The sequence below is a fragment of the Lynx canadensis genome, chromosome A1, assembly GCF_007474595.2.
Source record: "Lynx canadensis isolate LIC74 chromosome A1, mLynCan4.pri.v2, whole genome shotgun sequence".
Taxonomy (NCBI): Eukaryota; Metazoa; Chordata; class Mammalia; order Carnivora; family Felidae; genus Lynx; species Lynx canadensis.
Genome location: NC_044303.2, coordinates 169,433,357 through 169,459,428, shown reverse-complemented (window position 1 = coordinate 169,459,428; position 26,072 = coordinate 169,433,357). Strand labels below are relative to the sequence as shown.

Below are 26,072 nucleotides of genomic sequence, written 5' to 3'. Positions count from 1 at the left end.
ATCATCAAGTTGCGATTGCTTGTGAAGAATACAGTACAGTCTGACATGATCAGATCATTGCTATAAGCATTTGCTCAAACATATAAAAGAAGAGGGTGCCTGGGTGGCTCAGTCGGTAAGCATCCGACTTCAGCTCAGGTCATGATCTCATAGTTCATGAGATTGAGCCCCGTGTCAGGCTCTGTGCTGACAGCTGGAGACTGGAGACTGCTTCAGATTCTGTGTCTCCCTCTCTCTGTTTCTCCCTTGCTCCCACTCTGTCTCCTCTTTCTCAAAAATAAATAAGCATTTTAAAAAAAGGTCTTAAAAAAACAGATATTTGCTCTCCATACAGTAAAAGTATAGGTTATAGAAAATAAATCTGATAAGTCTTTCTTAAAAATTATGTGTGATAATGATTCAAAACTAGCAATTCTGAGAATAATACTTAGTTTTCCTAAACATAACTGGACAGTAGAATTCAGTGTATGTATGGCAGTGATACGACGCAAGAATTTTTATTTTTATTTTCCCTTTTTTCTCATTTTCTACATCTTAGTGTCTGGGGGACAGGAGTGACTACAAGGAGGGGAGATAAATTAAAACCATAAGAGCAAACGAAGACAACTAAAGTTTAAAATATATAATATTTAACCTGAATTTAACAATATGCATTGTTAAAGGAAGTACAAGGTTGCTCTCCTAGGCTTAAAGGAGAACACTAAAGAACACAAGCAGTTTATTATGTTATGCTTGAAAAAAACTGCATTTCCCTATGCCAATAGTGGTAGCTAAGCATTATAATACTACTAGCATTATATCACTGTATGACTTAAACATAGCTGAACTATAATTTTCTAATTTTTTGAAAAGAAGCGAGCAAGAAAATCTTGTTTGCTATATTATTCTATATAATGGAAGCATATCTTTATTTTCCAATGTTCTTATTTTCTAAATTTTAGTATGAAGTGATTCTAAAATTGAAATGGCATATATGCCAATACAGTATAAAAAATATGAATCTTAAGGAGGCAAGAGTTGAATAATTTAATAATTCTTCTGAATTATTAAGAACAGTTATTTGGACCAAGATGTGCTTTATTCTGGTTTTAAAGTACATTTTTCAGAGAGTGCTACTATTAGAAAGGCATTATACACTTCATAGATCAGTGATACAACTAGTACTCACAAGGGGATGTAAGATGGAACAAGTTGTTTGCTCCAACACTTGCTAGGGAAATCCTGTAGTAAAAAGAGGGCTCTGAGAAAGGGAAGTATTCTTGATATGACTAGAACAGATCTCATTAAATATAATGTGGCTCTAAGACTTCCAATGGAAATGGACATGCATGGTTACAGTAGGCTTCCAGATTATGCAATTAATCCTAATATCTCTGGCCCTGACTTCAGAAGCAGTCTCTGAGAAATAGTTCTTAAAGCAAAATTATAACCTCCTGCAGCATGGGGAGATGCTGGATGTACAGTAGTTCTCAGAGTCCAAAAGTACTAATGATTGGTTATTTCAAGCTTTTAGCACATTGAGAAAAAGAACACATTCTTGCAGCTGTTATATTAAAATACTATTCTGATCATAACAATAAGCATTAAACATACACCATCAGATGCTATAATTCGATTAAAGCCAAATTCATCTATCACCTAATTATCTTACACTCTCCCTGCCATCAACATTGTTGATGGAAGTATTATTCCATGAGACTGTCTTCAAATAAGCTCTACATTGTAGCCACACTATTAAATATGTTGAAATAAATAGCTATGGCAAGTCCAATGGGAATAATATAAAGATTAATACTAATTTCATTTCCCTATGTAAAATGTGATTAATTTCCTTATTTATCTAAAATTATACTTATACTTCTAATTTTTATATGTTCATTTAAATAAAGAAACAGTGATTTCATAGTTGTTACTTTTTTAGGATTTTAAATTAAATGTTCCCACACACAAAAGAATGGATTTGGACCTCCGCTATGTACCATATACAAAAATTACCTCATAATGGATCAAAGACCTATATATATAAGGCAGAACTATAAAACACTCATAAGAAAATAAAGGTGAAAATTTGTATGGTCTCGGATTAGACAACAGTTTTTTAGATATGACATCAAAAACATGTGCCAACAAAGAAAAATGGATAAGTTGGACTTTGTTAAAATTAAAAACTTTTGTCAAAGGCACTATCAAGAAAATAAAAAGATAATCTGCAAAATGAGAAGAAAACATTTGCAAAGTATATATCTGATGAGGGGCTTGTATGCAAAATATATAAAGAACACTTATAACTCAAGAATTAAAAGCAATCCAATTGAAAAGTGTTCAAAGAAAATGAACAGTCTTGTCTCTGAAGAATGTATACAAGTGGCTAATAAGCATGTGAAAAGATGTTCAGCATCTTAGTCATTAGGAATATGCAAATAAAAGATATACCACTTCACATCCACTAGTATGACTATAATTTTAAAAATTGAAAATAACAAGTGTTGATGACATTGTAGAGAAATTAGAACATCCATATACTGCTAGTGGAAATGTAAGAGTGCAACCACTGTGGAAAACTGTTGGGCCGTTCTTCAAAAACTTAAACATAGAATCACCATATGACCCAGCAATTTCCAGGTATATAATGGACAGAATTGAAAAATACATGTTCACGTAAAAACTTGTACATCAGTGTTCACTGCATCATTATTCCTAACAGCCAAAAAGTGGAAACAACCCAAGTTTCCATCAGCTGATGAATGGATAAGCAATATGTGATAAATTCATATGACAGAACATTATCCAGTCATAAAAAGAATGAAGTATTGTCACATGCTACAACACAGATGAACCTTGAAAATATTATACTAATTGGAAAAGACTAGACACAAGAGGTCACATATTATAGGATTCTATTTATGTGAAATGTCCAGAACAGACATACCCTTCAAAAGTGGATTAATGATTGCCAGAAAATGGGAAAAGGAGAGAACTGAGACTAACTACCATTGGGTATGGAGTATCCTATAAGGGAGATGGAAATGTTCTGGAAGCCAACAGTAGTGATAGTTGCACAACATAGTCAGTATACTAAAAACCACTAAGTGTACACTTCAAAATGGTGAATTTCATGTTATGTGACGTATACCACCATAAAATATTTTAAATATGCTTAACTATGTAATTTTAGAAAGTTTTTTATAGAGAAAAAATCATTTAGAACAATAAAAAATTCTTTCTGTTTTATATTTATCAAATAAGAATACTCTAAAAAATACCATATTGTATCAGAAAAAAATTTTAATTATGATTAAGTAGTCTCTAAGACTTAGATTATCACACTTAACACCTGAAACCTTCACATTCATACTAAGACTCAAGACCTCAATTACTCGTGTATTTGAGGGGAAAACCCCTCCTTCAAATAATGTTAAGATAACTAACATTTTAGAGAAAAGGTTGTGCACATCTATTCCTAGTGAAGAATAGCGTCATAAACCGCAGACTGCCTCAATCTTTTTGGTTCATGAGCTTACTAAATAAATCAGGGAATACCAAAGGGCACTTAACTGATAAAGCAGTGATCGTCTTCAGCTTGAAGATGCACCAACTGGGCCCTGAGGAAGTGAACATTCTCTAGAATTCTCAGTTACAGAGAGAGCATTTTCTTAGAAGAAATGGGCATCTCATAGCTTTGAGGACGTTCATAATTTATGAAAAACCGATCACAATGTGTATTTGAATGAGGTACATGCTTTGTGGGAAAGGCACTTCAATTTATTTCAGCTAACAGCAGTTTGTTAACACCAAACTTTTACCTATGTCAGTCACTGTCAATTTGGTAATTTTACTTAAGAATAACGTAAAGACCATTTTTAAATGGAAAAAATAACATGTAAATACCTTCAATGATTAAAAAGTTATGATTTGTACCATTAATTCATTAAGATTGTGCATATTATGTCTGACGTAATTTTTGGATAGCCAACTCTATATAACGTCATCATTTTGAACTAACTGGATTTCTTCTGTTTCTATATGTAAATGAGCACGTCTTTCCATACATAAAAGAAAAAACCCTCTCACCCTCTAATCGACCCTGACTTATCAAAACAGGCTCTGGCTGGAGCCAAAAGATGAAGTTCTCATAACTATGACCTTCAAAGTGATGTATGTAACTTGAAGCCTCAAAAGCCATGGCTGCATTCCTAGACAACTGTCTCCAGGGCATCCCAGGTTGTGGGGAAAACAAATGAACAAATATTGGGAGTGTTCACCCATGTCCACTATCAGAGAATTCTTATTTTTCTGTCACTAGCTAAAACTTGAAGCTCTAAATTCCACTCTCCTAATTTTACACCTAATAACCCTGAAGATAGCCTTGAGTTTATAATAAGCCTTCCTTCTCAAGCATGTAAAATAGTTTACTAAAGGAAAATTGGGCAGAGGGATCACCTTTCACAAATTAGCTCACCAATAAACTGCTACTAGTTGCTGGCAAAAAGACCACTCACCTAAGTGAAACAAAGGTGAGTCAATGACAACTATGTCAAGTGTTTCACTGAACTACTTTCATGTTAAATAATTTTATGAAGTGCAAATGAGGTATTTGAATGTTTCCTTTTAAGAAGTGATGTTCCTTTTTTTTCCTCTTTTTGAAGAACAGATCTGAACATTTTCTTTTAAGAACATTTTTTTTTCTTTTTTAAAAATGTTTTAAGTATTTATTTTCAAGAGCTCTTCTTTCTTTTCTTCAAATAAGTTATCAAAACCTGTCCTCATAGTCTCCAGAATTGGCCACAGATTCCTAATCAAGTCTCCTATACTTTATTTTGAACATCAAATCATAATAAATTAAGTCCTATGAACTACTATTTATCTGTGAAGTTGTAAGTCATTAACTTAAGAAAACAAGAGTAGGATATGGGTCTTAAAAGAGACTTACTCTATCATGCAGTTTTTGCCTATAATTATTTTTATTTTCATTTGCTATTAATGCCACAGGAGATGGTCTGATGAGTTCACAGCCCCTCCCTATTGCCATAGAACACTTCTGGATATCAGAAATGACAATAGGAGCATTGAAGGCTAACACTGAAGTAGAAAATCTCTTTTATATAAAAATATAATTTTCTTTCTTTTTAATTAAAATACCAGATGCTTTGCCTTAATTGTGTATAAAAAGAATGTTGCTTGAGTGGAATAAATATAGGAACCCGTGTTACATATTCAAAAGGAATCATAGCAAATAAAATCCAAAATGTGACATTTTACTAATCTATAGTTAGGAAATATTTTGTTTTTCTAAATAAGACCAGGTCACATTATTTTAAACAGCTAAACTTTTAAAGAACAAGAAATAATATTAAGATATTATGAGGTAGAAACTTGGAAAAGATGGGAGGGAAAGCACATAATTAATTTGTACTCAATATTGTTGTTTTGATCATCATTCAATAAGACCATCATCTTAAAGCTCTATTGTGAATGAGGGATAGCTAGGAAAAAAAGTTTGATAATTTAGTTTGAAAGATAATGAAGTAAGAAAAATACTTTAAAATTTTATATATAAACGGAAAAAGAATATACTTCATCTTGTTTGCCTATGGCTGTTGTTACCTAGAGATTTATAATATTCTATGCACCACAGCGTTATGCTAAACCCAAATTTCAAACAGACTTGAATAAAATTAAAATGTTTTTAAAAATATGAACATGCATATAAACTGATATTTTCAAAAATACATAGATAATAATTCCTATCATTAAAAAATGTTTCACTGGAAAATAAATTTTCTATGCTCTTCTTCTAATAAAGCCACAAAATACATAAAATGTTTCCTAGAATTATTTGTCTGTAGTACAGGAAGTCTGCAATAAAAGTTTATTTCTTTCCTCCCATATCAGTGTTACATGTAATTTTACTCTATACATATATGAATAGATTCATATGCATACAAAAAGCTATATAATGTACCTTGTTTTCTATTTGTAAGGACAAATTTACATACGATATTCACTGTTTATCAGAAAGAAGCTAAAAAAAAAAAAAAGAGAGAAGAAAAAGAAAGAATCTAGACAATGACTATTTTCAGTAGCACATAGAGTTCATCCTACTTACTGTTGAAGAGCCCAGTGCAGATTTTGGAGACCTAATTATTCCAGCAATTGAATGACGAATAGACTCAAACTTGGAGAGCCTCTCCTTTCTTTCCTGGAGAGATTAAGAGAGAAGCCTTCAGCAATAGTAAACTAGTTTACACACATCTATGCTGGGTATTTATGTATTTATCCACCGCTTACCACATCTTCCAACTAAATAAAACATAATCCTGAAATTTAAGATGACAAATAATCAAATGCATATAAACTCTATAGTTTTTTACTTTCCTGGTCCCTCAAGAAATGTCTTGATTTGGGGAGCAGTAAGAAAGAAATAAAAATTCATAAGAGGAGAGAAAATGAGAAATGCAAAGGAAATTCATGGGAATTTCATGGGAAATTCAAGTATTAACATGCAGGAGAAGAAAAAAAAAGACACAATTTAAAAGGAACCAGTCTAACACAGATTTCAGGTAGCACTATAGTTGTAAGGGATTTTCAAGAAACAAAATAATAGGGAAAAAAGAGGAGAACTATGCTGAACACATTTTTTTAAACAGTGAATCCCAGGGCTGCCTAAGTAGCTAGGAAATTTCACAAAGATTCACACGATCTTGATGACGATGATGATGACCCGATCACTGGAGAAGGACGATGATGAAAAAGTAAAACAGGAAGGGGATAATGGTAGAACTCCACTAAGGGAAGTCAATTCAGACTGCTACTTGCTTTAGGATAAATATTTCCAAGTATCATGCACCACAGTTGAAGGAAACTTTTCCTGAAAATTTCATATCTTCAGATCCATTTAACAAATGCAAGTTAAGGGTTGGGTAAGAGGGTAGAAAAGAAGAAAAAGAAGAACAAAAATGAAAAACAGAAGGTAATAAAGAAGCATGTGTGAGGGCTTGTAATGGAAGGAGGTCAATTTTCCAATAATGACTACATTTCAACTGTTAATCAGTAGCAGGCAAAAGAACTCAAGACCTTATTGCCACATGCTGTATTTCCATGTCTTCCATCAGCTGTGATGCTCAATTTTCCTCACCCCTGGAAAATAACTAAAGCAGGCCACAAATAACATCTTCTGTTTCTTTTGTCTCTAACATGTTGGGTATGTGTCTCTCTGTAGTAAATGCAGACATCTGTAGCCATATGCTCTCTGATAAACACGGTAGTTTCTGAAACTCAACTTCTGTCTCCCACTTCATTTACTTTTCATTCTAATAGTTGCAGTACTAATATTCTTTTCATTCTACAAATATACACATATTAATCATTTAAAATAATCTTACAAATGGTAACACATGTATAACACATAGCAATATATTTATATGTAGTATATATATTTTATGTAGTATATTTATATGTAGTAATATATTTATAGTATGTAATATGTTTACCCATATTTATATTTATAGTATAATGTATAATATAATGTGTTTTCATAGAGTGATATAATTATATATAGCACACATACTGAAAAGTACTGTAGTGGCTATGGTTTTCTACTCCCCAGCTCAAGTGGGGAATTTCTACAAGAACTGTAAGAACTGAAAAGCACATGAGAGGTTATGCAGAAAAGTCAAAAATTCAGGGGAGATTTTTACTTATTAGAAAGCATTTTATTTGTATATGATTTAATAATATGCATGGAAACAACAACAGTAATTCTCCTCAAGCTACATCTTGGCATCAAATCTTATGACAGGAAAGATAACCATTTCCCCAAAAAACCTTTTGTTAATATTAAAAAAGAAATCATATTCTTAAGAAACCAACACCAGATAAATTTAACGGATAGGTCCAGGTTGGGGTAAAGAACACTTCAAAACCTGCTTCTTTTGTATTAAATGGTATTGTGTGGTCAAAGGGATACAACTAATAAAAAATATATATCCTTTCATTCAAAGGTACTCTTTAAGGACGCCTGGGTGCCTCAGTTGGCTGAGCATCCAACTCTTGGTTTTGGCTCTGGTCATGATCTCACAGTGCATGAGTTCAAGCCCCACTTCGGTCTCTGCACTGAGAGTATACAGCCTGCTTGGGATCCTCTCCCTCTCCCTCTCTCTCCTTCTCCTCCATGCTCTCTCTCTCTCAAAATGCATAAATAAACTTAAAAAAAATAAAGGCACTCTTTAAATAGGTTGATCTAAAAAATGTATTATCACAAAACAATAAGTAGACCTTAAGTTTTCTTACAGGAAAAATTAAATACAAATAAAGTTTACACAAAACTTTAACCAGTGTCAGCTCACTTGGTGCCCAAATTTCCACAAATAAAACGTGAAACTCACTTGCTAAAGCTGGTCTACATAGCATTATATATCAACTTTAAATTAAATACCTCAGACTGTGCTGAATTCACTGACAGTTGATTTTTTATATCAGTGAATTACAAGGCTACTTCAGAAATTAAAACTGAAAATCTTCCCTTCAATTACCACGGATACAGTAACTAATACCACCTGTAGGCCTGCTAGGGCTGGCACTGATGCACTCTTTTTGCCCACCTCAAGTTATGACAAGGTAAAGAACTTTCTCCAGATAATAAACACAAGCATTAGCTCCAGCAACAGGATGGCCCCTCACAGTGGAGGGAGTTGGGGGTCAGTGAAGGGGGGGGGCGGATATGAGGGGCGTATCATGAAATAATATTCTGATGAGATGCCCAGAAAAATGTCATAAGTGTAGCTGTAAACCTATCTTGAAAAAAAAAGTTCTAGATGAGGTATCAGTTTCACATCTCATTCGAAAATAGTTTTTCATTTTCATTATTTTAAAATTAACTGAAGGGTCTCACAATTTCTGTCTCCCGCAGTCTCTCTCTCCATATATATATGAAAATGTTTCATAATAATTAAAAGTTTCCCTATTATCTATTTATAAAAAATAACTCTAGGAAACAATACCTAAAGTACTTACAGTTCAAGTAAAACTGTCCCTATCAGGTTTTGAAATTATTCTTCACTAAAAATCCCAAACTGCAATAAAAAGCAGGCTCTCAGGTTACCTCCATCATCCTCTGCTTACTGACGCACAAGCAAAGATAGAAAAGGCAAGAATCAAGACTGTGCTGATGGGAGTAACTGACAAAAATCAGCAGCTCTACCAAATGACAACATATGTACATGGTGTAGCAAGTTACAAATTAACGACTTGAACCAAAAAGCAGGTTAAGAGTTCTCAGAGCAAGGCTCCTAAAGGAAGCTCTAAGGTACAAAGAATAAGATTTTGATGTCAGAAGGAATAAGGAGTATGAATGTGGGAAAATTACTTCACTACATAGGCTCTCAGTTTCTATATCAGCACACAGTACACTGGGCTAGATAAAGTCTTCATTTCAAAATTTCTGGGACCATTATTCAACTCCCCACTCATGTGTATTGCATTGATCACTGGCAAAATTCCCAAAGAAGAGTTCCATGTATCAGGCTGGCTAGTTACCAGAGTTACCTCCCTTAGAGCCTTAAGTCACATTCTCCCTGAGGCGTCCTCAAACTTGAGCTCTGAAAACGTGAGACATGCCACAGGGACGTGTTTTATGCTAATAATACGTCATTAAAATAATAACCAAATATTATTTCTCACAGGCTTCTGTAAATAATGCCAATCTAATAACATTCTTAGAAGGAACAATGAAAGTAATTATTTGGCCCTATAGGAACAGTCAGATACATATTCAAATCAGGAGGCAATAAGGATCAAGAAAAAGATAACATTCATGCTAAGCTCCAGGCTGAGTGCCAAATATCTTTGAGACTACTTATGCAAAGCAGCCATGAAATTTGGAGGGATTTTGTGAGAAATAACTACAGGAAAATTATGACCCCAGAGAAGATTGTCTCCTGAAAAAACTTCTAGTCTGTTGATAAATGACTCCATAATGTAAATGAAATACTGCAAGTATCGATATGTCCTTCATAAAAAGGAATGCATTTATAAATAAACAAATAACTTAGTCTTTTGCAGGTGTTGATTTGCTGGGGAGAAGGAAGAATACAGAGTTTTTATTCCCATCAGGATATAGAATTTAAGTACTGAAACAGTTTGTAAATGATTTATTTTAGCAATTGGGGTCTGACTGAAGACAAATCATTTAGAAGCGTTCACTGCATAGTAACCTAGTTTGTCATGCTGTTTTTCTTTGATGCTTGCATATTAAGAATATTTATTAAAAGAAAGAAAGACTGCTTGCTAAGCCAACCATTTTCATATTCTGAAATAATGAAATTGGAAACCAAATGTGCAAAACGAACATTTGAATGATTATTAAGATTTTGTCTTAAAATAACAATGCTAAGAAAATTTACAGTATAATAGAACAGAGTTCACTGAAACTGAGGGTGTAAAATGTCATATTGTTCTTCTTGCTTTCTTGACCGTATATCTCTTAACTAAGATGTCTCTAGGGAAACAAGACCCAACCAAGACCCAAGCAAGAGGCTAGACTCATCTTAACTGAGGTTCTGCCTGTAAAACAAGTAAGGGACATAATAAAGCAAGACATGTATCTTATTTGCTTAAATGAGTAAGACAAAGAATGCATTAAAATGAGAGCAAAAGTACTATTTCATTAGAGGTCCCTGTGTCTAGAAATCGAGGCACTTTGCCAACTCCAGCCACACTTGCACAAACTCCCGAGCTCACCACTCTATTTACCAACTTGACCAATGTCTCTTCAGATATGTTTTTTACTCCTGTCTCTTTCTCTCCTCTCCTTAGATTCTAAGGATTCATTACGTGTATGTTCATTCACGTATCACCTCGTGATCTCAAGTACTGTTTTTCTTTACCTTTTTGTTCTAGTTTGGATACTTTCTATCAACCTGTATTCACATCTCAGTGATCTACTACTGATTCCATTTAATAAATCCCTTAGTTCTAATATATTTTTCATTTCCAGAATTTCCATTTTTATAGCATCAAAATCACTGCTGTGATACCCCCATCTTTCACACACGTTGCCCATGTTTTCTACTAGATCTCTTAGCATTTTAAAAATAGCTAAAGACATTGATAATTCCAATAACGAGGCCACCTGCCTCTGTTTCTTTTCTTAGCTGTGAGTCACATTTCTTATTTCTCTATTTCTCTTTTTAGTGTTGCATACTTTTTGATTGTGTGCTGAATGGTTTGTATAAAAGAACAGCAGAATCTGAATCCAATAATATTTACCTCAAGAAAGACGAGCATATGCTCCCTTTTCTGTCACGCTGCCAGGTTGGGGCTATAGGCAACAAGCTGGGTCTGGCCTTTGTTGCAATTTAGTTTGAATCAGTTCACCACCAGCTTCAAACATTCTGAGAGCTAGATCAGGAATTTCCCTTCAGCTAGGAATGGAATCTGAGCCCTGACAAGATTCCAGTATCCTGATTAAGCTTCAAAGTCAATCCATTAGCTTTAGGAACTATAGATGATCTCTCCAAGCTTTGCAGTTTCTTTGGGGGAGTGTTGGGGGAGTGCTAGAGAGTTCTCTTTGCTTTACACCCACTACTGTATGTATCTAAGAAGATACCTTACAGCCCTTACATATGGTCTCCTGTGACTTTCCATATCCAAACTGGATACAGAAATTCATATGCATTTTATAAGACAAGTAATCTATTAGTCATCTTTTTATCAGCCTTTATTCACAAACCAAGAAAATGTACAAAGATACAAGTCAAGGATCTTCAGTATGACAAAGAAAAAAGCCATTCATTCATCAAAAGTTACAGAGACTTGTGTCCGACTACCATTTTCCAAGGTAGTCAATTACCACAAAAGGCCTTCAGAGTTCGAGTCTATACTGTTCAGAATATCATTTGAAGGCTTAAACTCCACTCAACTAAAAAGTATTCATTCTTATTATTTTGGTTTGGTTGGTTTTCTTTTGTTTATTGCTTTTGGGGAATAGGGAAGATGATTTAGACTGGTTTTGTATTTGGAGCAGAAGACCTTTGCCGGATATTATAAAGTCTACTATATATATACTTCAGTTTTGTATAAACTATGTTTTAAGTTTCCAACTTCATCTAAAAAGTTCCCTGAATGGTTTCACTTTTTCGTATCTCATACGTGCACATGCATCAGTAATCCTGCTCTCAGTTCAGAGAGCCTTTTGTTACTGGAAGTAGTAACTGGCAATGGTTAGGAGTTTTAAGGCCTCAGTCAAGATTTTATTTATTAGAAACAGAAACTGTGGGACCTAAAAAAGAAATCCCAAGATTTAATTTAAAAAAACAGAATATAATAAATTTTAAAGACAGGAATGTGGTGCTTATAATATTGCACATCTATTACCAGCAAATAAAATCCAACTGGGAGATCTGTATTAGAAGTCCATTGGGTACCAGGCACTTGTCTCACCCTCAGCCCTCTGAGAGAAGTTGCCACATTGTAGGACTATTGGAATTGACTGCCTGAGAATGAGGTCAGTACAACAGAGGGTGGAGCTGAGGAAATGATGACAGACAAATTCTTGATGACATGGTTGGAATCTCTGGATCTATCCAGGTACATGAGTAGATAAACTCTCTTCTGTGCTTTAACTATACTGCCTTGGTTGACTATTACATGGAACCACTTACCTTTCTATGTTTTGGACATATATTTACTTTTAATAGAAAAACAAACCTTCTGATATTGAAATACACTAACATAATTATAAATTCTTTGTAAAAAACACTTATTGTGTTATGTTGTATTTTGTTGTGATAATTACTTTTGTTTATTCCTATTAATTTAACAGTTTCAGCACATGAAATTCAAAATAATTGCTCAACATGTTTGGAAAAACCCTTGTTTGGATGATTAACAGATGTTATACCACAAAAGGTTCAGTAGTCCCATAAATTTTAGAACTGCTCTATTAATCAAATTTAAATAGGTTTCTTAGATGCAGTATGTCTCAGAGCCTTAGTCACACATTAGTACATGTACTCTTTTTGGGAAAGAAATATTATTCTGCAAAATTCATTTTCAAGAAACATTAGCACAAAGCTTTCATTCTGTGGGGTTAGAAGGGGAAACATTTTCTTCTACTTTACATCACTCATGGCTTCTTGGATATTATCATCACATGTAACAGCTCCAAATTAACTAATGAAAGCACCTCTCTTTCTGGTCACAATCTCTTACCCCATTAGTTTGCTTTCAACCAGTACCACTATCACCATTTTTCAACCTCACTGGACCCTAAAGCTTTGAGTCTTCTTGTTTCTCCCAATCAATCACCTTTCCTTTCTTCTCTTCTCTCTTTATCTAACTGAGATGCCATGATATATCATTTCAGTGATGCTCTTGCCAATACTCTAAATCCTGTGCTATTCTATCTCTTAGTTGCACCCATGTAACAAACCCCAAATCTGGATAGTTGGATAGATCCAACTATCTGCTCTCTCTGAGTATGCACTCAAGAAATTCATCACAGCTGGAGAGAATCACATGATTATTACTTTCTAATGGGTCCCAAATATCTGACAGTACCTCTACATTTCTCCAGCCAACTCACTTCTTACTCTCCCAGTGTTATTGTCAAACCTTTCCCACTCTTCTTGTGCCTAAAACTGCCCCATTCTACCCCCTCCAGCTTCTTTAGAAAGAAACCACAAGTCAGAAATCCCTTCATCTTGCCTTTTCAGATCTACAAATCTATTATTTCTCTTCCCTTCTAATCTGTTTCCCCATTTGGAAATATGGAGCTGTCTCTCATTTGTGGCTGACCTCTCTACTACTACTTTGTATTTCATCCCCTCCTGCTCTCCCAAGAACATTAAACATTACAAGAACCTAAAAGATCTCTTTCTCTCTGAAAACTTGTTTTTTTTTCCTATTCCATCAGCTTTTATACATGTTTAAATTGCTCTTATAGGAAAAAAAAAAAGGAAAAGCAGTAAGGGAGAAAGGATAGAGAAGGGTAGGGAAGGAAGGATGAAAAGAGTAAGGGAACTGCTCCCTTCAGCACACACCCTCCTCCTGCTACTGCTTATTCTCCATAAACAAAATTCCTGAAAGAGTTATCTATGCTTCCTGTCTCCACTTTTCTCTCCTCCCACTCATTCCTCAATCAGCTCCCATTTCACTTTCATCTCATCACTCAAGCAAAGCACATGCTTTTAAGAAACTCAACAAACTTCATTTTACTAATCTGACAAAGGACATTTCTTACTATTGTACTTGACCTCATGGAATAATTCTCCTCTATTGACCATATACTCTTACATGAAACATTTATTGCACTGACCCACTCTCCCCCTACAGGCAAAACATGGTCATGTGCTTTCAAGATCCACTGGCTTCTGGTATCCTCTCTCCTCACTCTATACTTCCTCCCTAGGTAACATTTTACATGTTCCAACTTCAATTACCACCTAAGCCAAGCCCACTCAGAATTTAAATCTCCAAATGAGACTTTACCATTGAGCTACAATCCTATATATGCGCGCGCGCGTGTGTGTGTATATATATATATATATATATATATATATATCCTATATATATTAATATACACAGGCACATACCTATATAATTAGGTATATATATGTACATATACATACATATAGGATATATATGTGTATATATGCGACTTCCCTACTTGGTTACCATAAAGACAGAAAAAGTCAACATATTTCATACTGAACTCAAAACTTCCAAGCTGCCCTTTTTTGGGAGTCTCTCATTTCAAGGAATGGTATTAATCATTCTGTTATACAAGCCAGGATCTGCAAGCCCAACCTCACACTCACAATATAAACTCCAAGAGGACAGAAGATGTTATCAGTTTGTTACTAAAACTATCTAAACATTAAATAAATGTTACATATTAATGACATTGAAGCAAGACAATAGCTATCAGACATCATTTAATAAATAAATAAAAGAGTAGGTTTACTTGAACTACTCTTTTGTGCTAAAGAACCTCAAAGGCCTCTTAGGAGAAAAACAAAACTGACAGGCTGAAATTAACCAGGCATTCCAATTATACATAACATTCTAACTCATATTGACTTTAAGAAATCTGCAGGTATGTCTGTTTGAATTTTGGGAAACCCTCAAAAACAAAAGAAGACTATCTTAGGAGTTGAAATATTTTTCCTTTTAACATTTTTTTTTAAAAAATGGACTCTTCCAATGATTTTGATTTAGAAACTAGCTGTGTTCACAAATAGCTCAAAATTTTGGTACAAGGAACATTTAACTTATTAAAAACAGGTTAAGGAATGGCATAATATGTATCCAGAAATAAAAATGTATTATTTAATCATAATTTGCCAATTAAAGTTAAATACTACGTCCACTGGAAATCTATGCTAAAAAGCTCAGTACCGGGTCTCTATTTCTTATATAATAGGCTCTAATCTGCTTAAGATAATAAAGCACCCACTGGATATACTGGTATTTTCAGAAGCTCATTAACTATCTCATCAACGAGCAATAAGTAGTGTAGAATCAACAAAAATCAATAGCATACTAAACTAATGGCCTCAAGTAGTCAGGCATAATTCCAAATATCATACTTGAAATCAAGAATATTTTTGATTAAGTGTCTTGATCCAAAGCACAATTTTTCATCTGAAAGTTAAAAATGGGTACTCAGCACATAACTATATCAAAGGTATAGTTATGCTTTTGTACTATTATTAAAAGTACAAAAATGGCCATTATTATTTAAAATTGTATTTTTTATTAAGCAGAATCATTACATTGAAGAAAAAGTTTAAAGACTGAGAATTTGAACATTCACTAAATCTCTTTGCTGCTACTAAGTTCCCCATCGATTTTATAACTAGTTTTGGCCATCTCTACCCTTACAGAAAACAATATTGCAATCTATACCTATTTGAAATCCTCATAGAAAAAAAATAACAAATCTCATTTTCACCCATCAGCTTGAGGCAAAGGTTCTATACAGCTCTGACTATGGCGCTGACTAAATCCCCAAATAAGGCCTCTCTAGAAAGGTTTCCTGTGGCTAACTCATTTAAAGCAAAACCTTGTGAAGATTCTAATAAAGTACATGAAAAGTTATGAACGGTGCTTAACTTTTTATTCCTGTTGAGTGTTCAACCCCACACCATTCTTTTTGGCGCTGATTATATATTTTCTGACTCAAGCTGTAATTAGAGTAAAAAACTGATTTGTTGAATTAAAAGTGGCAGCGCTGAATATGGAGAGGCTCTATTTTATTAAAAGAATGGCCAAAGGGAGTATATATTCTTAGGCATGTCTTAACTAAATTTCCCCATGTTCACATGACCTACATATCTTGTAGAGTGTAACTTTTAAAGGAACCATAATTTTTTTTCACTATCTTTAGTCCTTTGTCAGGCTAGCTGTCCTATTTCAAGATATACTGTAAATATTCTCTCCCTGCCAAGCATTAATTTCCCACCTTATGAGCAGCTGCAATGTGTTTTATCTGAGATCCAGAAGAGGTTAGGGAGAAGAAACTTTCCTGTAAAGGAAGAGGAAAGCTGCTACAAATATTTGTCATGTCTTCTTGTAATCAGATGAATTCACAATTTCTAAGATAGGCAAGAAAAAGAGAAAGCTGTTCAGAGCCAATCTAGGCCTATTTAACACTAGCTGCTAGGCCCGAAAGCCCACAGCAAGCTCAGCGGATTTTTTTTTTTTTTTTTACATACCCATGAGAATTTGAATAAAACTCTATAGGTGTAGGGCATTTGATTCTAAGACATGCTTTCACGGCGTTAGACAGTGCAAAAATTCTTCCAAAGCCCCACAATACCATTTAGCCATAATCAACAAGAGTTTTTCAGTAGTCAAAATTCACTCCTTAGAGAGTATTTTAAACCTCCTTAATTCCTGATAAATTCACATTACCATTTAAAATGCAAAGAATGTAGGGTGCCTGGGTGGCTCAGTCGGTTAAGCGTCTGACTTCAACTCAGATCACGATCTCACTGTCCGTGAGTTCGAGCCCCGTGTAGGGCTCCGGGCTGATGGCTCGGAGCCTGGAGCCTGCTTTGGATTCTGTGTCTCCCTCTCTCTCCGCCCCTCCCGCATTCATGCGTGATCTCTCTCTGTCTCAAAAATAAATAAACGTTAAAAAAAAAATTTTAAATGCAAAGAATGTAAAGTACTCTAACTGATGTGATGCTGGAAGAAGACAGGCATTCCTTTTTCTAATTTTCAGTGTAAGGAAAAAATATCAATGATTTCTTTAGCCACAGTCTCAGTCATTGAAATTACACAATTGCATTATATTTGTATTATTTGTATTATTTCTAATCAGAAATCCTTTGCATAACTATAGTTTATTTCAAGTAAAATCCTGATCTTTTATCAGCACTACTCAAACTGTAGTTTAATATCTATATAATTGACAGATACACAATATTTTCATTTGAAATAATACCAAGAGAAACAATTCAATAAAGGATGAATCTTATTAAACAATAATCCTGAATAAATAAAGAAAAAGTGTCATCTCACCAAAAAAAAATTAATTTTGAGAAAAGAATCTATAATTTCTTTCTCATTAAGAAACAAAACAAAACAAAACAAAACAAGACATACACCAGAGGGAAACATACACCAGAGCACCCTCTCTCACTTTCTACCTTCCATGCCTATAATCCAGTCATATATAAATACTGAAGATTTAGAATGCACAGTATTTTCACTCCCCTGAACAATATATGTTTATTCCCTTTCCTAAAATACTGTTCCACTTTTTTCTTGGTGGGGGAAGGGGGAGCTGGACACCTCTTACCCACTTTTAAGACCCAAAACAGACATCCAAAATTCCACCCTGAGATCTGGCACCTTAAATCTAGGGAACCCTTCTTATGTATTCTGAGAGCACCCAGCATTTACTCTTATAGAACTTATCACACTCATTAACATTACCTCTTAACTTGTCTTTCACCAAACTGTGAGCACCTTTGGGACTAGGACTTTATCTCACTTAGCTTTGTATACAAAGCTAAGATAGTGTGGATGGCATACTGCAATTTCCAAAATGATCACAACAATATCCCCATCATGCACATTCTTGCAATAAAGACTTTGACACTCCTTCCATTGAGAAGTAGGGTCTGTTTTCCACAGTTGAATTTGGGCAGTCATGTCACTGTGGTAGAAGTGACACTACATGACTTCCAAAGCTAGGTCATAAAATCAGCTTCTTCCTGGTTCTCTTGGGACACATTCTTAGACCCAGCCACCCTAGCTATAAGAAAGCTCAGGCAATCCAAGGAGATGAACAGAGCTTAGATGGGCTCTCAGCCACCAACATCAAAACTGCCATCATGTGAGTGAACCATAATGGAGGTAGATCCTAAGGCCTCTATTCCAGCTGTTCCAGCTGACAACACACAGAGGTGGGATAAGCCTTCTGCATGGAACTCTTCACAAATGGAAATTAATGAGAAAATTAAATGAGTATTATTATCTTAAGTCTCTAAGTTTTGCAGTGATCTGTTACATAGCAACAGATAGCCAGAATACTTTCTGTCATATAGTATACACACGCACACATACACACACTGTACACAAACATACAACACATGTATACACACATATACACATGAATCAGTGAACCAGTTTCCCAAATCAAACATACTCCATAAGTTTGGTGGATAGAGCAGAGAACCATTTCCAAATAGTCTAATTAGGATATTTAAATTATCTTAGCCTTTTTATTATAAAAGCAGATATGGAAAATCAAACAAGAAATGCAACTTAAGGTAACTACTCTGTAATTACCAACAAGCCTGAGACATAGAACTTTACCAAATACTGCAGAAGGCCTCCATGTGACCAATTCTAATCACAATCACTTATATCTCTTCCTCCAAAGAAACTATTATCATAACCTCTACAGTAATCACTTACTGTATGCATTATTTTTGGTCTTATTTTTAGTCTCTAGGATATATCCCTATAAACTATAATTTAGTTTTGATCACGTCAAAATTTATTTAATGTATCCTTAAGCATTTTCTAATCTGTAATTTCCCTCTCTAGCCCTAGATTCCTAGATTTTCCTTATAATTTAGCTGTTTAAAAAATCAGCCACTTGACATAGTTTGCCACAGCCTGGATTTTGATGATTTTGTACCATAGGACAGTCCATCATGTCTGCTGTCCTCTTTCCTACAAACTGGCAGCTGGGATCAGAGGCTAGAGATTCAGATTCAGACTCAGATTAAGACTCAGACTCAGATTCAGATTCAGATTCAGATTCAGATTCAGATTCAGATTCAGACTCAGATTCAGTACCTTTAGTGAAATCATGGTGGCATGTATCAGGAAGTTAAATAATGTCTGGTTGTCTCTCTTTTAGTGGTATCTGCAGCTATTGGTGCTCAATGTCTACATCCACTAACTCGTTGTATATCATAAAAGGGTGATATTCTTTCAAATTCTATCATTTTCACTTATTAGTTGGAATATTTCTATCAAAAGATGTTTTCCCTCATCTATCATCTGATTTATCAGCAATAATTATTTGGTAATATAATTCATATAGGAAAGGCAGAATAAATGTTTGATTGCTATGTATATGTATATACATATGTATACATATGTATACATATGTGTATACATATGTTATGTATATATATGTATATATATAACAGATTACATATATATATAACAGATTATAGATATAATTTTTTTGTAATTCAGAGTCTTTGAAACAGGAATGATAAACAAGACAAATTTTAAATATATTTATTAGACAAATGAATAATGAATACTCAAATGGAAAAATAATGATGAAGGTGATGATGAAGATAAAAATAATCAGAGCTAATACTCACTACGTGACAAGCTTTTTAAAAGACCTTTACATATTAACTCATGTTATTCTTACAACAATATATGAGGTAGGTACTACTATTTTCTCTTCTGTATAGCTGAGGACACTGAAGCACAGTTAGTAAGTGGTCAAAGCAAGATGGAGGCATGGGTAATGGACTCCACAAGCACTTAAAGGTGGTCCACAAGTCTAGAGATATTCTCAAGTTCTCTGATTTATTTCTACCAAATCTCGTAAGATAATCTCCATTTAGCACCATGATATTCAGTTATGTGACAATGAGAGATGATTCCATAAAAAAACTTGAAAGTAGATAATCAAGTACTGAATTTACATTAAACCTAGCTCTAGTTAATCATAACTCTTATAAATTCTTTTCCTTGGTCATCTTCAATTTTCCATCTCTGTTTGGATGAGAAGTTCGAACTCAAAGAGGTATTTTAACTTTCTTCCCATAAGCTTGTCCAAATTTCCAATATAAAATTCAATATACCTAAGTTCCTTTACTGACTTAAGAAAAGCCATACCTTTTTTTCTTGACTTTAGAAAATTCATATCCACTTTTCTGACTTAAAATCATTCCATCTTTGGCTTCCATTAAAACTAGTATATTATGGTATCTTAATGTACCAATATAAACTAATAACTGTGTTATTACTAAGACAGATTATAATGATTGTTCTGAAAAAGTAACATGAGAAGTTGTCTCTAAAATCTTTCATTGAAATAAAATTTTCTAAATGTCTACTGTTGATAGAAAATTCCAGAGCTATTACATAAAGAAATAATCTCTGTATTAGAACAAAGTATTTTAACTGGGTCTTTACAGTTTAATGAATACAGATATTTGTCCTATCATTTACTTATGTTTACTTGTAAAAATTATTCTTCAGACTTTTTTTATTTGAATTAAAAAATACCAAAATACTGGAAAACCTTTTTTCTTAAATAAAGGTACATAAATGCTGACTGGCATATTATACATACTTCTCATTATTTTAAAACCTTTACATAAGAGTGAACAAGTTAAAAGTATAATAAAAACTGTATCAGCCAATGAATTCTTAGCAAAGCAATTCTACCAGCAAAGTACTCAGCATACTGAATCATGAGACTGGTACACTCTTGAAAAACTAAGTTTAAATAAAACTATATTTTTAAGGAACTCCATTCAAATCAGCTGCAAATAACTCTGATTCTACAGCTGATCTTTATATTCCGTTAACCTTAACAAAAAGCAATGTTATTTGGATAATATTATGTATTAAAAAAATTAAAAAGAACTCATTGTTTTTAAATTCATGTTAAAAGATATGAAGAAATGAAGCAAAATACAAGCCATGCAGATATAATGCTAATCATTTGGACTTCAATTCATTAGGTATAGTGAAATGGTAATTCCTAATCATAATGCCTAAGAGAGTAAAGAAAATGCTTTCTTAACCAGTTTTGTTTTTATATAAACAATGCTAACATAAACCAGGACAGAAGACAAACATACAACTACATAGATTAAACTCATCTGGCTATTCTGCATGAGATCTATTACAATTTCATATGTAATTTTGTCTTCAACAGGCATGTCCCAATTTATTAGAATCATTTGGTAGGTTAATGCAAGAATATAATTTCACCAGAAACACAACATGTGGTTTTCTTAAAAACATATCTGAGGCAAATTTAATGAGAGATCAGTGTGGAATGGCTACTTGTGATTAGCCAACTGGATTATTAATTTAAGTACAGTTATTACATTTACTAAATAATAATTTTTTCACTTGAGACTTAACAGTTTCACTTTCTTCACAATAAGGATAAACTAAGTTCATCAATGACAAATGTGAATCTCAAATATGAATCATCAAATATGAGTCATCAAAAGGGACAAGGGGATATTGTACTATAGAAAGAGAATTACCTCAGGGAAAATATTTAATATACTTTTGGATACTGCATTATGAAATTAATATAATAGTGTATGAAAATTTATAAACTATTGGTAACATGCCTACACATGCATTTTTCATACACAATCCTGAACAATAAAATTTCCTAAATATTTTTACTATTCCTTGAGTTATTGACAAATGTTTATTTTGTCATGCAGTGTTAAAAAGAAATTTATGTAATGTCATATGCCAATTATATCTCCAAAAATATATATATATCATATATATATAAATATCATATATATAAATATCATATATATATATATATATATAGGAGTTTATAGCCACAAATTTAAAATAATCTAAAATTTTATTTAAAACATGACTTTTAAAAAATATATTACCTAAAAAGTTCTCCTTAATGCCTTTTTTTGTAAGAACGACACAAAGATAAAAATAACAAGTAAATAAGTAGCAATATTACACCGGTTAGCACTTTTTATTCTGTAAAGAGCTAGACAGGAACTATCTAGGCTATATGGTCTCTGTCACCACTATTCAACTCTGCCCACATAGCATTGTGGCATGAAAGCAGCCATAGACATTACATCAACAAATGAACATGGCTATGTTGCAATAAAATTTTATTCATGAATGTTGAAATCTCAATTGACATAATTTTTGCATGTCACAAAATATTGTCCTTTTTTTTCCAAAAAAAAAAAAAAACATTTACTTAAAAATGTAAAAACAATTCTTAGCTTGTAGGCCACAAAAATATAGGTAGTTGGCCAGATTTGGCCCATGGGTGACAGTTTCCAAACTTTGTTACATTACGTCACTTAAATTATAGGAACCATACAACAGAGGCTATATAAGCATTCAATAAGAGGGCAGATTCTGGGGTCAGACTGAAAGGGTTCACATCCTAGTCCTACCACTTCTGATCTATATGACTTTGGACGCCTAGCTCTCTGTATACCAATTTTTTTCCCTATAAATTGGGAATTATAATAGTACCACCTACTAGGAATAGTAATAGTTCTACCCAGTAAGTCAGCTATAAGAATTTAATATGGCATGGAAAGGATTTAACAAAGCTCCTGGCACCCATAACTAGTAAATCCTCTCTAATTATGCTATTGCTGCCACCATAATCAAAATACAGGAAAAGTTCCACTTCATAGAAGTATGTATTATAATATACAAAGATATTCTACCTCTAAAATTAGAGAAATTTTGCAAAATTAGAGAAAATCTGTTTTAAAAAACAGTCATAACATTTCAGGACTGGAAGATACTATAAAAATAATCCTATTTTACCAGAAGCTTAGAGATATTTGTGATCCAACTCTGAGTTACAATCAAAGCCAGGACTAGAAGCAAGTGTTTCTATCTATATTATGAGCCCAGAAAGTCCTCCATTTATTATACCTTTGTAGCAATTAAGAAGACATATATTGACCAAAATTTATACATTTCTTTTTGAGGTATTTGGGAAAGAGTTCTTGAGAGATATGAGGTGAGGGGCTGGCAAAAACAATTATAGGAAGGCAAAAGAGCATAGTGATTAAGAGCAAAAATATAGTATCGAAGCTGAATTTAAACTTCAACTGCTTGACCACACGACCTTGGGCAAATTTACTTAATATTTCTGGGACTCAGAGAGTAGGTACTCAAAAAAATATCTGAATGAAAGGCCAAAAGAACTAGCTTCTCTCAAAGTTAAATGTCTCACCCACAATCAAAGCTTTAACTTCTAAAAACTTTCTTGGTAATCAAAGAGAAGACACACACAAACTGTAATAGATTAGATGTGGCCCCTCAAAAGACATGTAAATTTGACCTTACTTGGAAAAAGTGATTTTGCAGATATAATTAAGAATTTAAAAATGGGATAATCTTGGATTACCCAGGTGGGTCCTAAATCCAGTGACAAAGGTCCTTATAAGCAGACTTAGAAGAGGAAAAAAACACAGAAGAAAAGGCGATGTGAAGAAAAAGACAGAGACTGGAGTGATACGTCTTCATATCACCACCAGACGTTGCCAGCTGCCATGAGGAGCTAGGAAGGAGGCATAGAATGGTTCCCACTCAGAGTCTACAGAAGAAAACAATTCTACAAACACTCTGATTTTGGACTTCTGGCCTCCAGAACTGTGAGAAAACAAATTTATGTTGTTTTTAAGCCACCAAGTCTGTGGTAGGTAATTTGTTAGGGAACTAATACATAGCTGACAAAGAAGCAGATATTTATTTTATAAAGTAATCATCAGCTACCCTAAACAATTAACTATAAAAAATAAGTAATGGTCCTTAATATAGAAGATAAAAACAGGGAGGAAAGCAAGCCATAAGAGACTCTTAAATACAGAGGACAAACCAAGGGTTGCTGTAGGGGAGGTGGTTGGGCGGATGGGTCAAATGGGCAAAGGGCATTAAGGAGGACACTTGTTGGGATGAGCACTGGGTGTCATATGTAAGTGATGAATCACAGGCATCTACTCCTGAAACCAAGATTACACTGTATGTTACCTAACTTGAATTTAAATTTAATAGATAGATAGATAGATAGATAGATAGATAGATAGATCCCTTAATCAGGAAAACTGGTCAAAGACTTCATTATTCTCATAAATTTCATACAGTAAGTCTAAAATGTGCATATATGCATTTTTTTCTCTTTCATTTCCCACTGCAGCTTTTAGAAACTGCTCTCTGATTAGAACATCACCTTGCCCCCAAATCTACTATCAAAGGTATTGTTGCAATCTCAAAGACGGTTTTTCTCAGCGGGTGCCCCAATAATTCCAGAACTATACAGAAAGATTCACAGCTCAGCATTACCAAGACCCAAGATTTTCTCTCTGGCTTTTCATTCACCTACAGTGCAGTAGTGAAACACTGGCTACCCTTATCATTGCTTTGCTAGCATCCACTTTCACACTAATTAGCACATCTGGTTTGAAGTTTCTTTTGATATTTTGGAGCCCAATATTGTTTCTGATAATAAGGCAAACAAAGAAGAAATTTCAATGTCAACTAACTCCCATGACAAAAAAATAAGTCGATCAATAAAAGTTTATGCACATAGGGCATATATTAAAAAGATTAACACTGAAAAGTACAATAATAACTGGGCCATAGTCTTTATTACTTTTTTTTTCAAAAAGGAGTTTTATAACAAAACTGTTTCATATAGAATTGGTGGCAGAAGGAACCTTTTGAGCTAGAGATTTTCTACGTCAACCTTTTCATCTCATAATAGATGAGAAAGTGGAGGTCAGAGGGGGTGAAATGACCTGCCCCATGACACACATATGATGACAAAGCTACCTCTTCACTTACCCCCCTTTCCACTATAACACATTGCCTAGATTTCATCCAGAGAGTCATCCAAATGCAGGGCATTGCTCACTCATTCAAAAATTTAATGGGCATTTAATTACACTGAAATAGAACTGTTATACTGAAACAATGATCATATTCAAACTTATAACATTAAGTATAAAACTGTGGTTCATTTATATCTAAAAAATGATGCACTATTTTCAATGCCACATCTCAATATGACAAAACAGAAACCAGTAACAATTAAAAATAATTATAAGACTGAAGGATACTACTAATATGAAGACACATGCATGCACACACACACAAAAACACACAGTCATTATGGGCCTGCAATGGTGAAAGGTTAGACATGACTGAAAAAAACAAAATATTAGTGACAGGTTAAGATGATCTTTTTTAAACTGAAGATAAAACAGTAAGGTAGGCTTTTGAATACAGATACAGGAAAGTCTGGATCCGTATTTCAGAAATGCTTCATTCAGTGTCTTAAAAATTTATTAAATCTCAAAGTAGTTCAGCAAAAAGCCAAATTATTTTTGTGTTAAATATTGTCCAATATATGAATCAAAGTAAAAGTAACACCACTATTGCTAAGTTTCAAGGGCTATGTCAAAGAAGACCACTCTAAGTGTTTGCTGAAAAAAGAATACTGACTTCTTAGAAAATGGCTCTAACACTGAAATAGCTAACATTTCTTGAACAGTAATTGTGCTCTGAACATACATGCATTGTTCTGTACATTTAATTGTCTATAACACTATATAACAAGTCCTGTTATCCTCATTTTATAGATTAGAAAGCCAAAGCTTAAAGAGGTTAAATAACTTTTCCAATGACAAAAATAACAAGTTCAAATCTATAATGTAATCTAAAGCAAATCATTTCTTCTCTTCCTTACGCTGATTGGGCAGCAACAAGATAACTTATAGGACTAAAGAATTAATAACTGGAATTTTTAAAACTCAACTTTA

General features: G+C 33.6%; 1 protein-coding gene across 3 annotated transcripts in view; it reads right to left on the bottom strand.

Annotated features, from left to right (window-relative positions):
- The window catches only part of FER (FER tyrosine kinase), a 432,909-nt gene that overhangs the window by 238,272 nt on the left and 168,565 nt on the right, over positions 1-26,072 (bottom strand). For all 3 annotated transcript variants that reach the window (XM_030326125.1, XM_030326151.1, XM_032593989.1), the window contains one exon: positions 6,107-6,199. In XM_030326125.1, the coding sequence (XP_030181985.1) occupies positions 6,107-6,199 (93 nt within the window). The remainder of the gene's footprint in view (positions 1-6,106; positions 6,200-26,072) is intronic.